The sequence below is a fragment of the Aythya marila genome (genome assembly GCF_965140915.1).
Source record: "Aythya marila genome assembly, chromosome: 3".
Taxonomy (NCBI): Eukaryota; Metazoa; Chordata; class Aves; order Anseriformes; family Anatidae; genus Aythya; species Aythya marila.
Window position 1 is genome coordinate 104612961 of NC_139044.1, and position 20311 is coordinate 104633271.

Consider the following 20311-nt stretch of genomic DNA (forward strand, 5'->3'; position numbering starts at 1 on the left):
TGGTGGCTATCTGCACCAAATTGCCATCATTTTGTTAATGTCAACCCACACTCTGATGGTCCGCAAAAACTTTGTCAGTGGGTCCACTTCCATTTCTGCATCATCCACCTTTTGACGCTTATGGGGGGGTTGGCCACTGAGGTCATCCAGTTCTTGGGTGTATTTCCTCTTCCTCCCCAGCCGTACCATTTCATCCAGCCTTGGACGCTTACAGGGGGGTTGGCCACTGAGGTGGCCAAATCTCACTTATTGAGATTTCCTCTTCCGTCTGAGATGGAACACGACATCCATCCTTTGGCTTTTGCAGTGCACCGCTCAAAGGCTGGAAATTCCTGCCTGATTTCTCTGCACCCTGGCAACTCCAAGTCTCCTTGAACTGCAGGAGCGAGAAGCTTGGCAACATGTTGCCAGACACAGGGCAGCCCTTTTTATAGGGTGGGTGCCAGCGGACACGGAGGTGGCAGCTGGCACCACAGGAGGCCTCTTTGTGGCAAAGGAGGCAGATACTGAGTACACCCAGCATCATTTGGCTCATCCTTACCACAGATCAAGAAGCAGTCATCTCCATTTCATCTCCAATTCATCCATCTTACATGGCTCAACAAATTGTCTACCTTGCTGTGGGAGATGGTGCCGATTAGGAGAAACTTCTTAGAAAAAGTGGTTAAAATTGGGAGGGGTTGCTCAGGGAGGTGGTGGAGTCACTGTGGCTGGGGGTGTTCAAGGAAAGGTTGGACGTGGTGCTTAGGGACATGGTTTAGTGGGTGATGTTGGTGGTAGGGTGATGGTTGGACCAGATGATCTTGGAAGTATTTTCCAACCTTAATGATTCAGATTCTATGATAATAGAAGTGATAAGGGTTTCAAAAGTCAGCTAGCCACTATCAAACACTCCAAGCCATCTTATAGGTGTCTGTTTCATAGCAATATGCACGTGGGAGTAGAAGATCTGTCTTGAATAGTTCAAATACAAGAACCAAGAAAATTAAAAGGTTATCTGAGAGAAGCAGCATCTCGATTCAGACACTATCAAATGGATGTCACATGAGCCTCAAATACTGTGTTTGTAAACAAAGCCATTGAAGGAAATCATGTTGGTGCTGGTAGACAGGAAATACAACTGAGATTGGAATAAGATGATGACTGTAGAACAACAAATAAACAAACAAATTACAGGGCATAACCAGGCTCTGTAATTTTCAGTATGAAGGTGAAGCAGGTTTTAACATTTCAAAAAGACTGCATGGATAGTAAATCACATATCCTCTTCAGAGGCAGAGAGGCTCAGAATGAAGGAAAAAAAAGGGGGGGGGGGCATGAGAAGCTCAAAGAATGAAGACAGAGAGTTCAGCAGAAAGGGTACAGTGTTAATCACATGTAGTAGTATGACATGGCTAAAACCAAAACAGAAACAAAGCCATGATTTAACTCCCGTCAGAAAAAGTGTCTAAAAATCATAGCCTTAACAAAAGCACAGATTGCAGTCTAGCATATACACAATAAAAAATGATGTTGAGTACTAAAGAAAAAAAAAAGTAGTAAAAATAGTGTAGGTTCAAATATTATAACAAGATAGCCTTTGGTAGGAAAAATGCATGAGACCTCTGAAATGTTAGGAATTTTTCAACAGACAACTCCAGACTTAATGAAAAAGTACACCAAATAAAAGTACACCACTTAAACTTAAATTACCCAAAGCCTGGAATAAAGCCACAGTGATGCAGTGAAATGAAGATGGATTTTTGTCCTAAGCATGTATAGGATCCCTTACATAACCAAGCTTCTGTAAAAACTGTACCTCTTCACTTCCACATCAAAAAATGTTTTTGTTAGAGGGATGAAAAAGTGAGCATCCTCTTAAGATACAGGAAAAAATGAAGTTCTGAGAAAACATTTCTGAGCAGCTATGTCCAGTATTTTAATACAGAAGAATTCTATTTATTGCTAAAATTGTTTTTGAGATTAATAATTAAAAAATATACTTTTTGTACATCAAAATGCCTTAATTCCCAAAGGCATGGAGATTTCAATAGCAGCATACATTGAAGTGTCTTTCCTGGCTCAGTGTGCCAGAAACATCAGATCTGCAACATTCCCAGAACATGCTGATTTGAATTTTGAGTAATTATATGCTCAATTCCATCCTTCTATAATCAGACTATAATACTGATCTTCAGTGTATTTTAAATCACAGATGACTCATCTCTTTAACAGATTATATTCTATGTTAGTTGCCATAGCAGTCCAGTTTGCTTTATTGGAAAATCCTGACCCAAGCACAAAACAAAGAATTAAGCTATACTTCCATAGTCATTTTGACATAACAGAAGCAATTGCTGGGAGAAGAGGGAAAAAACAAACCAAACCAAATACAAACAAAACAAAATAAAACAACCATGAAAACAATCAAACAAACCAAACAGTTTTGCCCTTCCCACTCTTTTCCCATCTCTGCATCCCTGACATCTCAATGCTGCCCCAAAGATGGGACAAGCATTTATTGAGGTTGTGAGGTAGCTGATCCAAGTCAAAAGCTATCCTAAGAATTAGTTTTAAGCTGAACCAAGTCAGGGAACTAATCACTGTGCAAGCACCCAAACAGCTGTCGCAGCAGAAGAGTGACAGAAAGCCCAGGGCACAGGAATGAAACCACCACACCAGGCAGAAGCCAGAAGCTGTGAGATAATGACGCACAACCAGCCCCCTGGCAACAAAGCACATCTGAAGGCACAGTAAAGACTAAATGCCAATGTTATTAGCAGAAAGAAATTGCTACTTACCAACTAGCATCTCAAAAAGGAAAACTCCTACAGACCACCAGTCGCATTCCCGTCCATAATAGCCATCGCCCCCTTGAGATTTCAAGACTTCGGGGGATATGTAGTCAGGGGTTCCAACAGCCGTGTCACAGCGCACCATGCCTGTCTGTGCAAGAGCAGCAAGTCAAACAGCTCTATTAGAAATACTGCTGAGTCTTCACACAAAACTGCAGCTAGCTTATTAGTTAACCAGGAAAACATAATAAAAAAAAACATATAACCCAAAACACTTGGTTTGAGGTACACATTTGAAAGCTTCTGTTTTTTACTCCAAAAGCAATATGGACTGGAATGAGAAATCCTGATAACCTGCTCTCCTCTCCTTAATAAATACAACTCAAAATTTGAAAAGTTTTGTGATTTTACTCTTGTTTTCAAAATGAACAAGTACATGCTCTATTGGACTGGTCCTTATCTCACTAAATTCACAGACAAGTTTCCAAATACTTTTGATTAGATGAGTTAGGCCCATCAAAGCAGGTACATAACATTTTTGTGTAATTCAAACAATTCAGCAACTTATTGGTAAATTATTACAGTAATGCCTGTTTTTTTTTTTTACTTAGAAAAAAGTTAAAACTATGTTTAAAGAACAGCAAAAAGTTTTACGAAAAATAAAGTAAAATATAACTAAGTGATTTTTATTAACATATCCACATAGTTGTACTAATGGAGTGATTCTTTATCCTCTTTGCTTCACACTGACAGACTACAAAGGCAGGGGCTAAGTGATGCAGAAATAACACCAGATCTGCCAGCATGCTGGTTCAAACTTACAAGCCTTATTTCCTTTAATGAAATTCATTGCATTCATTCCAGAGAGACCAGATGGGTGAATGAAATAAAATCCTGGATGAAGCTAAAGAAGTACCAAAAATACATTCGTCTTTTACTATGTCACTCAGCCTCAAGTCTTTTCCAAGTTAGCTTACAAAGTTCTCTGTGCATTTTGCCATCACCTTTGGCTGACTGTTAATACAGAGTATCAGTAGGAACAACTGAAGCCAAAATCCGTATCTATAGAAATTAAAAGAATCAATTTTGCTTTTGGAACTATCTATACATGGAAAAATTAGATACCAAATTACAGTATTTCTTTTCACATGCAATACAAACTGCCAGGAAATTTTATTTATGTACGAAAACAGGATCCTGGAAAGTCATGAACCAGTAGGCCAAAACACTAATGTGGTAATTAAATACTGCAGAGACTTAGGGAGTACTGAAGATCTCTTCCCTATAAATGCTTATCTTCCTCTACAACTCCATGCTGAAGCTCAAATGTAAAGGAAGTTTAATTTCTCGGTTCCAGAATGAAGAGCAGGCTAACTTCTGTTTCCTGAACTATAAGCCAGATAAAAGCACTCCACTTGATCATCCTGGGCTAAGAAAACGAAGCAACTCATTTTAGAGAAGCTAATGCATTCTTTAGACAAAGAAAAATATTGCATTCTACATTAAATGACATTATGGAAATAACACTGGAAAATAAGCTAACGCCCAAAGGCTCCAAAAATCTAAAGTCAAGAACACTCAAAAACGGATCTGGCACAAGAGGAGAACAATTACTTTGTTGTCCTGCTTCTAACAGCATTGAGGCAAGTAGGGCTGCGGCATCTTAATGAGGCAACAGCCTCCAGCACTGGTGCACATCTACACCTTCCTTACCCAAATGCAAAATTACAACAAGGGAATGTCTCTGCCTTCCCTCGGTGAAGCCTGGCTGAAGCCACCTGAATTCGTCCCCAGGTAGGAAGCTTCGTTAAATACAGTGTCACCACAACAGCGCTGAGAGGTTTCTCTGAGGACTGCAGCTTCAGTCACAAGATCAGCTGCATCACCTCGACACCTAAGCACTTAATGACACCCCATTTCCCATTCGTCTGTAATTAATACAGCAAAACAAGAACACTTTTTAATATTTTATACATGTTAATGTTTTATGAGGAACAGGCGGCCCTACCCAAGTCTGATGGCTGGTAGGCGGCGACAAGAAAGCTTCTTGTCAATGACGTTATAGATACTAAAGAATTCCACTTTGCAAGGCCTGAAGTTTTCAGACAAGATGTCAAAGAACAAAACAAACAAACAAAAATATTTCTCCAGGCAAAACAAAAGGGCTCTGTGTGCTAACATCAGTTTTCAGAGGGCTGTATTTCTCTTAACCATGTGGTGTTGGTTACGCTTTCTCCCCACAGAACTCGCTACTGTCTGTCTCAGGAGCCAATCTAAAAATGCATTATCACTTGACTAGAAACTTGGGTGTTGTCCTGTATGTATTTTTAAGTACTGGGTACTCTTACTACCACGGTCGGACCAGCTTCTGTGATCTCTGGCATCTAAGCCAAGTAAACAGGGAAGTCCTCTCTGTGCGCTCCATGACATCTTGACATTCTGTACATTCTGTGAGATGGCTTCTGCCTTCTGTATTTCATCAGCTGAGGAGAGATCTGAAGGGGGCCGTTTTCTCTGGACAAAGTGCTACTCCCGTGTTTCAAATCCTAAGCTGCTGCTTTATGCCGAACACCACACTTATTTATAGCAGTTCTGATACTGAACTTCCTCTCAGTAGTCTCAGGCTGGCGTTTTTCCTGAGACTTTTCTCACCACCTCCAAAGATCAGGGTGGATCTTGGAAGCCCATTTGAGGGAAGCTCCCGCAGCTATGTGACAGATGTGCAATGAAGGGCTTAAAAAAAAAAAAAAAAAACACACCACAAAAACAAACAACCAAAAAAAGAAGTTGTCAACAAGACAGTATGTTCTCACAGCTTGTGAAGATTTGGCTGTGAGGCTGCTGTGTTTCCTAGGACCGATCGTACAAAACCATTACACTGCTGAAGGCAAAGCAGTTCTGGTTTCATCCTCAGCCAGACCCGAATGAGTTGCTGACTTGGACCAAGGCTGAGAATTAGACTTTCATTCCCTCATGAATTTCTTATCAGCAAACAAGAGCTGGAGCGTGCTGGTGCGGACATGTTAGGACAGTGCAGATCAGGTGTTAATACTACCCTCAGGCTGCAGACAACAAACTGAAGGAAGAAGGATCCAGCAGAGTCTTGGAGGAGCATCAAGGAGAAATTGGTGTCCTGCTTAGCAGGGAGGCTGGACCAGATGACCTCCAGAGGTCCCCTCCAACCTCAGCCATTGTACTGTTATTCTGTGAAATACGCCAGGTTCTAAGAAGATGAGCATTTCTTCTTTCAGCTAAGCTATCTGAGCCGAGGCAATAATCCCAAGTGATAAATGGTTCCTCTTTCAGTCACATCTCTTTTCTAAGCCTGTGCTGTCCTGAAAGCACAGTTAGCACAAGCCAGAGCTACGTACTGAGCCAGGCAGCACTAGCAGTTTCTGGCTCTGCAACACCTACAGTAGTCAACCGTGCTACTGCCTAGTTTAGTAATTACAGCAAACCCGAAGAATAGCATCTGGTGAAACCTGCACTGGGCTTCTTTCCAATACCTACGTACCTAAAGGAACTACAATTCCTACTAAACCTCTGAGGCTAACTCCATCTTTTATTCAATTACAGATATTCACCTTGTTGCAGATTAAAAAAAAACAATACAACACGACCACCAAGAAAACATCACAACCAAGATACATAAAGAGACCGTTTCCTTTCATGTTGGAAAACATCACTAAGAGACTTAGCAATTCTTTCCACATTCTGGTAAGGAGGAATTCTGCTTCAAGTGTCCAGAGTGGCCTGCACAACTTAACACTCATTTCAATTCCACAGCAACTATCAAAAAAGTCTCCCTTCCAAATTGTGTCTCCCACAAAAATTGAAACAGAATTTTCCTCAGCTCTCAACAGTGTGAGGAAGATGCTCATATGTACAACTGCTAAAAGAACTCCAAGTCAGAGAAAATAAATAAGTGTTGGGTAAGCATATATTGTCTAGAAATCATCCTGCCAACATCAATATTATATTTACACAGCTGGGATGTGTTCATGTTTTGTAAGAAGTAGCATGAGATTTGGAGACAGTCCAGAGCCTCTCAACTTCTAAAGCTTCCTGTATAAAATATTTTTGCCATTCCACTGAGTCTGAGAAACATGAGGAACTTAAAATGTAGCCCGTTAAAAATTAACTTCTTTAAGAGATCACCAGTTCACTGATGATGCCCAGTCCAAACTGGAGCTTGCTATAGCTCTTTATGAGTTGTGCATGCGATTCTCACTTTTATAGCATGATCACCCACATTTTAGTATTCCATACTTTTAGACAAAACAAACAAAACAAAGAAGAAGAAAAAAAAAAAAATTGGTTCACAATTTCTGGGCTCCCTAACATAGCAGAAGCAATTACCTTTTTTTATACATAAGTGTTTTGAACTTTTTGAAGCTTTTTTATTGGCTCAAAATGAAGGATAATCTAAAGACTGTATTAAGAGATCAAATACCACTTTTGACTTTTCCAGTTAAAATAAAGGCTGTCCCCTACAGGCAGCTAAGTAACGAAAGTGGAGGTAAACAATCTGTACGTCTTTGGAATAACAACTACAGTATCAGCCAAACTAAACAGACTTGAATCTCAATAAACAGATGTGTTTGTTCAAGAGTAATATATTGTCACTTGAAGGGGAAAAAAAAATGACAGCATTTCTAGATACAGCTGGATAGATACTAAATTAACAATGCAAATGCAAATTAAGTAGATTTCAGAAACTATACCAAGCACTACCTAAATAATACAGAATCTAACCCATTAAAGCAAATAAGCTGAAAAAGAATCATCCTTGCCAACATTAACACAGAAATCTTTCAAGCAAATGATAACATACTTTCATACAAGTTTTTGAGTATCTGTTATAATTTCATAGGAAGAATGTATCATGTAAATTGCCTGACACTGTTTGTCAGGGAAGATTTGTGCAAACTATTAAAGATAGTTTTATTTCTATGTCTCCTTTAATAATACAAGGTAGTACATCTTGTTAAAAATACAATAGCTATTCTTACGCAACTTCATTAGAAAACTGTATTTGGCTGTACATGATACAATCTAGACAGCTAAAATATGACATTTTGACTAATAGCAAACATAAATTTTAATCAGTAGATCACATTCCACTCCTGCCTTACTGTGACCTCATTTTAATGACCACTAGAGGATGCTATGAGAACAATTAGACCTAGTAAAAAAAATAATATATAATATATATTCTTTTATATATATATATATATAAAAGAATGTTACCTTGCCTATAAAATCATTTCATTTATAGAAAACTGTCAGCTTATGAACTGTTCCAAGGTTACTAATGTTGAAACTAGGAGTTGTCTCATAAGCTTTTCAGACATTTGGCAAAAAGATGAACCTCAGAAATTCATAAACACGCATGCTTTCAAAAATAACAAAAAGTAAGTTTATTTCCTTATTCCATGTGCCAAAACAGTTTGTTATAGACAATGTTACACTATTTAAAGTATCCTGGTATTTAAAACTAGGAGACAAGGAACAGCTTTCCAACCAAGTGGACCATTTGATAAGTATTCCTTTGAGTGTTATAACTCATAAGAAAATATCCCTAGAGTTACAGTTTATAGATTATATATTATTCAGTTGCATACTTACTTCATCCATTTTCATGCAAGTGCCAAAGTCTGCCAGCTTCAGATGCCCATATTTATCTAAAAGCATGTTGTCAGGCTTCACATCTCTGTGTATCAAGCCCATGGAGTGAATTGCATCAAGAGCAAGAACAACTTCAGCCGTATAGAACTTGGCCCATTTCTCAGGCACATCGTAATTGCTCATAAGGTTTACAAGATCTCCTCCTGGCATGTATTCCATTACCATATACAAGTATTTGTCATCTTGAAAGGCACAAAAAAGCTGCAACATAGAAAAACAACAAAAAAAAGGAACAATTACTTTTCAGAGACAGCTGGGAAAAATAATAAAGTACTTGAATACTTCAAGTTGCATTAAGCTTGAGCATACATTTTCAAGGATGTAAAATAACTTTATTTTATATATTCAAACCATCTCTATTTCCTATTAATTATTGCAGTAGCTTGAAATTTAGTGAGCTTTGAAAACTCTCACTTTCATTTTTAAGGAAATAAAAAAATTTCCCTGTTACTTCAGTGGCATGACTATGTAAATCTCCATGTTTCTTGGCATTAAGAAGCATCGCTATGAATCAATATGCCAAATATTAAATCTGAGAAAGGGGGTACCTTGTAAGGATTTGAAAATAGCTCAACAGTGAAGGGTATTTTACACACTTTCTGAATTTCATGTACTATAAACATATATATGTGTAACATTTCTATGCATATTTATAAAAACAAAACAAAACAAAAACAAAAACTGTCAATACTGATTTTGTCCTAAAACAACATGTATACTGAAATGAGAACAAAAATGAGAACAGAAATAACATGACAATAATAAAATGTAAAGAAATTATCCTTAACAATGAAATTAACTGTTTGGCATGCATTACAGCTACTGTGTTTCAAACTGGCATGATAGTTAAGATAAGTTTAGTCTTTTTAAAAGACCTAGAGCACTGAAGTTTTATAGAATTTCACTCAGCAATCACCAGGTCTGAAAATGACCCAAAACAGCAAAAAGAATCACTATGTATCTGAAAGTCACTTTCTCAGAGAATATTGCTCATTAAAAACTAAAATTATTCACATCTTCCAAGTTACACGTACTCACACAAAGTTCAAAGGCAATAAAAAAAAGGATGAATGGAAAGGAAGAAATCAGAACTAGGGAGTCTGTGGAGGACAAGGAACCCAGAAAGATAGGAAATTTATTACAGAGATTTGACCTTCATAGTAAAATTTACTGTGTATTACTTTTCACACATACATGTAGATAGTATACACAATACACAATGTGATCATGTATTTAATCATTAAAGTCTAAATTAAAATCCAAAATAGGGCCTATATTCCCATACCTAAAGGCATTAATTTAACACAATAAATAACACTATACCTTTATACAGCACTTTCACTATTGATCTCTAGAGATTTCATAAATCAACAGTATCTAGGGCTCTGCTTTCACCTTTTTTTTTTTTTTTTTCCCCACACACAAAGAAGAAGACACAGAAAAGCAGTGTGAGCTGTCCCAGTTTCTAGCTCAGAGAGCAGGACCTACATTTTCTTAAAACCAGCTCCAACCCCCCTGGACCACAATAGCTAAATATATCACTCTATACACTTCATCACAGAAAGCACAATTGCAACTATAACACAGTTGACATTTTCCATTTATAAATATACATACACATGTAAAGATCATGCAATACCCTTTCCTGTGATAATAGTCAGACATTTTCTTTCAACTGCATGATCATTCAGTTCAACTGTAAAAAAATAAAAATACTTCTAGACAACTTTTGTCACTAGAACAAAACCAAAGTAATAAATAAATCATCTGTCCTGTTAAGTATTTCGCTTGAATACAGACAAGAACACAGAATATGCTCAGAAGAGCAAAACATCTAAATGCAAAAAAAAAAAAAAGTGAAACATTGCTTGAAGGCATGATGTAAAATATTATGAAAAATACATGGAATGCTTAAGGCCTGTTTTTACTTTCTAAAAATACAGAAGCATAGCAATGTAACTGAGAAGACTTAAGTGTATTAATTATTTAACAAAATATATTAGTAATACTTTTCCCTAAACATATACTTTCACTATGCATTTTATTAATCTGTGTAGTCTACCAATTATACAAATTGTAGTATTTAGCACTAATTCTTCCCAAAAGGATAATCCATTTTACAAACATGATAATGAATACCATGAGACAGTTGCAAGCAACAGACAGCTGAAGAAGTAGTCAACGCTCCATCAGCTGGAGGATATTACTTCTGAGCTGAGAAGTGGCAACTGACCACCAAAGAGATGATGGTTTCAAGCAAACCACTGTTACAATCTCCCATCTTGCAGGACACCAGGAGTGTGAACTCATCCACCTAGCATATCTCAACTTAAAAGCCAGAAATTTCTTCAGGCACTCATAATGCCAATTTCTTATGATCAACTGACCGTATCATCAAGAAAGCCTGGAAATCATGCTGGCATTTGTTACTATATTCCTATACAGATTTTTTTCTAGCTGGAACCATAACTTCTCTTATCTCCCTGTTATTCCCGATAATTATGTGGATGCTTAATTCTGTTATTTTTGGATACTTAAAATTCTGTTTAATTCAATTTTATGATGCATTTTAGCGACCAAAATACAAGTTAGTCTATGTCCTAACATAACCACACGCACAAAACTCACTGAAACACACATCTTTAAAAAGTACGATCTGAATCTAAAACATTCAATTTGGTAAAGTCAAAGGCAGCTCAATACTAGGAATGATTTATGGCTTTAATATTATTATTTTACTCTTATATTTCTGCCTTACCTGAACCACCCATGGACTGTTGGCGAAGGCCATGATATCTCTTTCTTCCCAGAAAAAGGCTGAATCTGATCTCTTGATCATTTCAAATTTACTAAGTAGCTTCATTGCGTAAACCTTCTGTGTCATTTTATGGCGAACCTGTTAGTTGAGAAGAAGCAAACCAACTTTTTCAGTATGTCTCATAAAAATAAAATGATAATAATAAAAAAATTGAGTACCAACATAGCAAATTTCTCCTAGCTGCAAACTGTTTGTTGTGATGTGATGCCTCCAGATCTTCATATATCCAACTTACACAGTAAGAACTTGAGTACTTCTAAACCTGGAAAGAAAAACCTGACAGCTGCTCCAAAAAACATAGTAGGGAAGAAACACGGATGCCAAGCAAAGGAAGATATGCCAGAGCCTGGCCAACTGCTGCAGCTGCTGCTGTAACCCCAGAGGAAGAGTTGTGGGGCCACAGGAAGGACGTGCCTCAGGGTTGCAGACTCTGGGATGTCTGCTTTTTACTGAAGATGCACTGATGCACAAACATATGTTCTTTGTTAATATGGCTATGACCATAAAAATGAGGGCTGTCTTCAGTAGCCTGCTTAATCCAATTGAACCTGCTAAAAGATTTTCTTAGAATCCGAAATGTGCCACCTTCCCATAAAGAGCAAGACTGGTCCTAACATTTTCTGAGTGAATATGCCTACTTCAAATCACCAGAGTACTAGAAAAAAAAACAAACAACAACAACAACAACAAAAAAAACAATAAAATAATTATTTTTACAGAAGAAAAAGAAAATGCTTTTCTATGCTCCCTTTAAAAGTTTCATCACGTAAGAAGAAAAAAAGGCAACTCTGTTTACAACTTCTTATTCTGAACACAATCTCTGTTTCATTAATCTGTTACAAATTCTGCAAGCAGTCCACTTCAGATTCTTCCATCTATTATGTTTTCATGAAAACACTGTTATTTCTTTTCTTGTTTTTAAATTCATTTCAAATGGTGTGAAATTAGTAATACGGATCTTGTTAGAAAACTGAAATTAAAACTTTTATCACCAAATCTGAAAATATTTTGGAAAATTTCATCTGAATATGGACATGAAAGAAAATCCTTACGACAGACTGTAAAGTCATTATCCTGTTAGTGAAATATTTGATTTATGTTACTAATGAAACAACTACTAAAGGGTCACTGTTGTAACATTTACAAGTGTTTCTTGCAGAAATCAAGGTGAGGACTATTCATCTATGAGATGTCTGAGTCAGCAGAAATCATGAATCTTAAGTTTTGGCATATTTTATGCATTAAAAAAAAAAAAAAGAAAATTAAGTTGGCCTAATTTGTGACATCAGAACCAAATGGTAAAGCCTTTGTGGTTCATTTTAAAACCTAATGTGTAGTAAAATAAATCATATTACCCAACCTGTTAGTTTGATGCAATGTCCAAATTTAATCATGATTCCTGAAATAATGTTCAATAAGCTCTTTTCCTGTACAAATCGAACAACTTCAGGTTCATTATAACTGCAGTGCAAAGCTTCAGAGAAGCGCTTATGTGGTCTACAAACACGGGAACATCAGCCTCCTGCTCCTGAGGAGCCATAAGCTTGAGCTTGTTGCTCAAGCTAAAAGGAATGATTTGTAGAAACAGGTAAAATATTAGGTTAAAAATTAATTAAGAAAGTAAAATCTTAGAAGAAATGAAAACATGTATAGAAACTGGATTACCTATCAATTTACAGTTCTTGAAATTGGGTCTTTTTGCTTTCGAGAAACATGTACAAAAATTTTAATGTCAACACCCTGCACAGTTTAACACTGACCAACAACTTTCTGCATAACTAAGTCAAAAAACCTCCAGCCAAACCCTAAGACAGAAACACGTCACCTGCATGCTACGAACATTAACAATTAACCAGCGAGTGAACATGTCTTATAAGAAAATACTGAAAACTACCTTCCTCCCATTTTCTAATCCCTGATGGAAGTATTTACAAAGAATTGGTGGTACACCACAAACTACACTCCATAACGTGAGCTTTTGTAATCCTGCTCAAAAACAGAACAAACTCAGCAACAAGAAACCTCAAAGAAAATCTTGGTTAATTGCAGAAGCATTTTCTGTGAACCTGCATATACATCTCTGTAAGGCATTTTAGTAGTTTATGGTTCCTAAATTCATCATGTAGTTTAGTACAGCTGCCTTCATTTACAGAAACAATTATCTCCAATTACTTAGAGAAAAAGACTCCAGTAGTCAGTACACACCCCAAAGAAGGGTCATGCATAGGAGGAGCAAAAGAAACTCTTGCACCCCTCTAAAGTAATGACATTGGATTATTATTTGACTAAATTATTTCTTGAGAAAATTCAAGATAGGTTTCTTCTGGCACATCCAAAGGCTGTCTGTGTTGGCTTGCTTCGCAGGTGAACAGACCTACCAATTATATTACTTCTTATATCACGACCATGGCTGCTGAAGACAGCCTGTTTAGATGTTCGCCACTGGGCTCTTCACTCAAGAGCTATATTTGTACATACATATATTGGCTCGTATAGCAGATTGTTCGTGTATTAAACTGTCATGATGTTTCATTTTCTTCCAACTGGTTAAATGAACTGCCAAATTTAAACTGCAGCTCACCAGCGTAACACTCAAAATAGGTAGGAAAATCCCTTCATGCCATCAGCATAAAGTAACATGGCCTCATTAACTCCTAGAACACAGTAAGGAATGAGAATTTCCCTCTACTCTGCCTCGTCATTGACAGACAAAAAATCACATCAATGTAGGACTTTCAGAAAATGCACAAAATGCATCCATAATTTCTACAGCATTCACATCAGATCATAATCTGTAGGCAAATAAAACAACAGAAGTATGTAGAAGTGTGTGGACTTATAATGGTACCAACTCTTCTACTGTTAAAGAAATGAAAATCCTAGAGTGAAGTTGTGAATTTAACCCTCACGTTTTGAATATTCTAAATTACTTAATAGAGCCATAGGAAATTTCTGCAGATAGGGTCCTGAAGTTCACATCCTGATAAACTTTTGGTTAAGAGACCATGACTGCTTTATATGCGCTTCAACATCATCAGCGTTTGGGGAACAAAGCCTCATAGAGAAAGCATTTCCTGGAAAATACTAAACCAGCACCTGGTTACACATGCTATGACAACCACTAGTTTGCAACACTAAATCACACCGCGTAGACTGTCACCCAGAGCATCCTTTACCACCCCAGCACCAGAAGGATTTAGCTGTTAGTTTCTGTTCCAGCATACGACCACGTCAGCCTGCTGCGTCATTGCAGTGTTACAGTACTGTGTAATCAGACCTGGGCAAAGGAACTGAGAAGTTTTGATTTCAAATCAAGAGGATTTTTCCTAAAGTAAAAACAAAAGAGGTACTCAGGATGTGCTTTCATTAATTGCTGTTTCTGTATGAACCACAAGCAACAAATTAAGCACCATAATTTGATTTTTATGTCTGGCCTAGACACCAGTCACTTTTATTCGCGCCACTACGTATGAGAAGAGATCTGGCTGCAGACAGGGATTTCTTAGTTTTCTTCACCACTACAGACCCACTACAGACCCAGCAAAGAAGGACAGAGGACAAGAGTCGAGTTTAATACTTCTCAAGTCCTCGGAAATTGCTTTTCCACCAAAATCTCTTTACCAGACTGAATTTGTGTGTGTTGGGGGGAAATCAAGGCTTTTGTTTTTTCTTTTTTAAAATCTAGCTATAAGATACAACAGCAAAAAATGTTTTTCTTTCTTTATAATCTGCGAAGTTGATCTCTATGCTCTGCTTGTTTCACAAGAAAATGCCATTGTGAAGCAGAAAGCTTGGGGGAAGAAAAAAATTACATGAAGGCAGTCACAGCTGGTTATTCTATGCTATATGTTAACATGCTCATTTTTTGTCTTGTTATATTTAAATAGGACAAATATTTAAAAAATATTTGTTCTACATAACTTTATGCACAAATGGCAGGCACTGATAACATGACAATCATGAATTTAACTCATACTCAAGCACATTTTATTTATGGTTCTTTCTGTAGCCCCCAGTGAAACAAATTTCTATTTTGATCACAGAATGTGTTGCAAAATATTTTGATTACTGCAAATCCATCATCTGCAACTGTGGTGTTAACATTAAGAATGGAGTAGAAATAGATAAAGCTTAGCTCAATAGTTTAAACTTGTATCATACCTTATGAGGCAAAACATCTAGGTATGTATGCCCTCATCACTAGCTAATATTAGTTCAGATCTACAGTTGTATTTATTAACCCATTGCTTTTTAGCTGTAAGACAATACAACATCATGGTTTCTACTTCTGTGTTTACATTCCAGAAAAACAATGCTCTTTCAAGTTGGCATGAAGTACAAAAGAGCTCTATAAGAACACAAAGAGATTTCCTTCCAGTACCAACCATTTTTTAGCTTTTTTATTTTGGGGCTTCAAGCACCTGCTTAAAAAATAGCAACTATTTTGGTCATATATGACCAATTTACTGTGTGTTTCAACATTACATTATAAACATTAAGCAAATGAGAACTAAAGTTTGTCTTCAGACCACTCAAACTACCTAGCTGAAGTATGTGCTCTGTCAACAATTTGTACTTTAAAATTTTACAAAGGTACGCATGATACAGTACGTTAAGAGGAAAAAAAAAAAAAAAAGGTTTTCCTTCTAAGCCAGAACAAATTAAGAACATGAAAATTAAATGACAAAAAGCAAATGAAAAAAAAAAAAAAAATTTAATGATTTCAAAAACAAACAAACAAACATGAAGTGCTTAGAAATGTATATAAGAAAACAATGTATTTTCATTTTTGAAGCACATTAAAAATTTAATTTTCTTGCATGCTTCCGGCAAATATGTCAGCGTGACATCCAAAAAACGCCAACAATTTCTGTTACTGGCATCTTCCCCTTTTCATCTCCTCCCAACAATAAATGGAAGAGGAACTCCAGTTGTTACAACGTGATTGTTCTTCGATTCCCACTCGAGCACATGGAAAAAGAGCATCTCAAAAGCATCTCGAGTAGATGCTCTAAGTGCAAATATACAATGAAAAAATGTCTAATATAAGACTTTAATATGAAACAATTGACTATCACTGAAAAGACAGAATAGACCATTTTCTTACAAAGCTCTCTGCAGCAGTAGCTTCTCAAATACATGGAGTTCTGCTGATGGTTTTGTTTTTGATCTCTTGCCAGCAAAGATATAAAAGCAATACACCAATTAATTCTTTAAAGTTTTGATTGAAAATGGCATCTTTGGAAATATCCCTCTCTGTATTTCACAAATTCTTCTTGATAGAAACAGAGCACAACTGACTGAGAAAGAAATAAGGAAGAGGGAGCTACATTCCCATGTTGCCACACTTGGATGAAACTGCCTTAAAAAAATAAAACAAAATAAATAAATAAAACTTGCTGATTCAGTGCTGTTAACTGCCCCATGGATTACATCTAATCTTGCAAATTACCCATAAGGCACAGAAGTAGTGTTAAGCTAGCCATCGTTTTCCCCTACTCCATTTTTCATTTTAACTTCAAAAGCACGTTATACAATTAGCCAGAAAGAGTATGCAAGCAAAAGCTTCACCTTATTTACATTGTATTACACCACAACATGCAATCCACTATTCAACTTATCTAATTTGTTAATTTGATAACCAACACTTGCTGTAACTATTTTGAGATGATAAATATTGACTTATAGGTAATGAAGGCTCAAAACTGCATCTGCTTAAGACAACACAACTTTGATCAAGTCACTGCTGCAAAGTAAACAAGGAATAAACATTAAATAAACAGTTGTAAAAGCTTGTATTTCCTCCATGTTTCCAACCAATTTCACCAACACTAGTATGGAATATACAAGTAATTTGTTAAACAGGTAATAGATTTATTACTATTATACATTGTGTGCCTCCTACGAGCATTGCAGATATAACAACTTGCAACATTTCTCAAGAAATCTCCAAAATACTGTGTTTTATAAAAATACCTTGTATTACCATTGATATGACTTTTCCTTCTTTTTAGTACAAAATTAGCACAGAACAGTAAAATGCCAGTTCCATGTCAAAAGCCCTAAGCAAAATAGAGTTTCTGTTACCTTCTGGTAATGAGAAAACTAGCTTTAATTGCTGCAAATTAGTTGTTCCCCTTTCCATTGACTTACTTCACATCTCTCACATCCTCTAAAAATGCTTACACAGAAAATTAGCATGGATCAGGTGATACACAGCTACCTGTTAGCTCACGGAAACTTGTTTGTGGTATTCTCAGATTCCATTAGCTGCTTACACCTATAGCATGTTTCAAAACAGACATATCAATCTGTCTCGTGCTCAAATGTTTCTGCTGTTTATCTCACAAAATGACATGGAAATCCAGGACAAATCGAAATTAAATGCAAACTGTGCATGATATATTAAGTCAGACAGTGAAAACTTTTTTTGTTTTGTTATTTGACATAGAATTTCTTTGCAATATAAATTTTAAAAGTAATCCATCTCTGACATTAGATATTATATAGGATCGGCTATTGGGTAGAAAATGTCAAGAGAAGAGTCTTAATGGAAAGAAAATACACAAATCATATCAGTTAAATACAATGCAAAGATCAAAATTACAAGACAAAAAGAAGTTTGTTGTTGTTGCACTATTAGCTTCTTCTTTAATTGGAGGATTTCAAACATTATTACATGGTGATAACTGTGGCCAAAAAAATAAAATTGCCATGAACTGCCTGTTTCATTCTGATGACAGCATGGCAAACTGTTTCCCAAGTTTCCCTTCCAATCCATCACATTCTAAACTTAGACTGTATTGGTTTACTATCCATAGAAATGACCTCAGGATACAATGAAATTTCTGCTTTAACATTTATTCTTTGTAAGAACACATTTTTAGATATAAAGCATGCAAGACTGGGTAGGGTTTTGACTACAGCCATAAATCTGTTTAATCAATAAATCATCAATCTTACCAGCTGTACTTCTCCAAAGGCCCCTCTTCCAATCACCTTAACAACATCATAGTCTTCAGCTTTCATTTGTAAAGCTCGTATTTTTTCCACAATCTTCTCATCTAAAGCAAATTAAATAAAATGTGTTGTAATGCATGTGTTAACCAAATACAGTAATTTTCTTTAACATTTGCCATTTAGAGTCAAAATAAGACATTTGTATGCAAATGTTTAGAGCCTTATTGCTAATTCTTGAAATCTGTAGTCACCATAGAATCACCATAGAAAAGCTCTGTTGGAAAAACAACGAATGTTGTTTAGATGTAACAATTGAAATTTCTTTTGGATTTTGCCAGTTCTCATTCTACACCTCTGATAATCATAAACAAGCTTCCAGGAAGGCTCTGATAAGGACAAGAACCAGAGATGCCCATCTCGAATTTTCACACGTTTACTCCTGGCCATATGCTGTGTCACCACAATCGATGGACACTGTACGGAGAACACAGGAGTAAACCAAGTGAACCAAGTCCCTGTTACACACAAAAGCACTGCGGGTACAGCCAGCTTGTACACAACAGTCAGACGGTGAGGAATACAGCTCAGTAACCTTCAGGCACAACTTCAGGCTAGATCACACTAGGATATGATTTCAGATCAATTTGTTCATGATATTGTAATTCATTGAGTGTATTTATGTAACTGCTGGTCATCACAAAGATCCTCCTTAGTGTTCACCACTTCTGTAGTATATGCCAACACCTCTAAAAGTTAGATCTACAATATCACGTTCTAGTATTCTCTGGTACAATATTCTGCAGCTAAGTTTTTTTTTTTTTTTTAATATAAAAAAAAAATTGTTTGCAGTTGGGGGAATCTCAATGAAAGTCAATGAAAGGAAAGTCAATGAAATTCTGACCTTGGACAAATTCTAAAGAACTGCAAGGTCCAAGTCACTGTAATTTTGCAAATGCAGCATGCTAGTGAATGCACTCCTGGCTAAATGCATTTAAAAAAAAATAAAAAATCTATTTACAATGATAAAAGCTAATGGAAGCAATGAGTGCAATCCAAAATACTGGAGGTGATCTTTCTTAAAAGTGACAAGTCTCAATATTGCCCTCACACATACTTATAGGAAGAGCAGAACTGTGCCAAAAAGGGCTGGCTCGAGCAAGATCTCTGCCAGGAAATATCATGAGATTGCATGAAGAGCTGTGGATGCTCACATCCAGAGAGGACTAGAGGTGTATATTGTGATATCCCTGTTTACAGTCAAAGACTGTGGAATTCGATCCCAAGAAAGGAATTAAAAGGGACTTCAGACTTAATGGGGGAAACAAAGGATTAGAGATGCAGTTAATTCAGTATGACATTAAAGATGGCATTGTCAGCGGGAAGTTAATGATAACAAATACCTGGTAAATAGTTTAACCATTCCTACATATTCCTGAAGGGCAACCTGGCAGGCTACAAGCAATCTATGAGATTCCTGACCATCGAGAGCATTTCTTTTAACCCCAGTGACCAGCAAGCCCAGTCAGGGAGACACCCTGATGTGTTACTCACAAACCAGAAAGAACTGACCAGGGATGACAAAGTTAATGGCAGCCTTGACTGAAGCAAGTGTGAGTTGGTGAAATTTAAGCTCTGGAGAAAACTGAGGAGGGCAAACAGCAGACCCTGGGCTTCAGGAGAACAGACTACAGCTTGTTCAGGGGATTTACAGGCAGGATCCTGTGGGAAGCTAGAGTGGAGGGCAGAGGAGTGGGTTGATCTTTGAAGATGACGTGTTCATAGCACAAGAACAGTCTGTTCTAGTTAGCTAGAAATCAAGCAGGCATGGCAGAGAGCCACGCTAGCTGAATGGATAACCTCTGCCTCAACTCAAGCACAAAAAGCAAAGGTTTGGAACACGGAAGCTGAGATGGGCTACCCCATACCCAGCAGCAATATCCCAGGCACATGAGGACGGAATTGGGAAAGCCAAGCTCAGCTGGAGCTGAAAACTAACCAGGGTTATGAAGGGCAATGAGCTTTTATAAAGCCGTAAAACTATCAATAAATGAAAGAATGATGCAAATGTTGG

At 36.9% G+C, this 20311-nt stretch overlaps 1 protein-coding gene across 5 annotated transcripts in view; it reads right to left on the reverse strand.

The window, feature by feature from the left end:
- The window catches only part of ROCK2 (Rho associated coiled-coil containing protein kinase 2), a 102650-nt gene that overhangs the window by 30664 nt on the left and 51675 nt on the right, over positions 1-20311 (reverse strand). For all 5 annotated transcript variants that reach the window (XM_082755896.1, XM_082755893.1, XM_082755894.1 and 2 more), the window contains exons 3-6: positions 18244-18344; positions 11221-11358; positions 8403-8663; positions 2781-2925 (exon numbers count right to left, since the gene is read on the reverse strand). In XM_082755896.1, coding sequence (XP_082612022.1) covers positions 2781-2925; positions 8403-8663; positions 11221-11358; positions 18244-18344 — 645 coding nt within the window. The remainder of the gene's footprint in view (positions 1-2780; positions 2926-8402; positions 8664-11220; positions 11359-18243; positions 18345-20311) is intronic.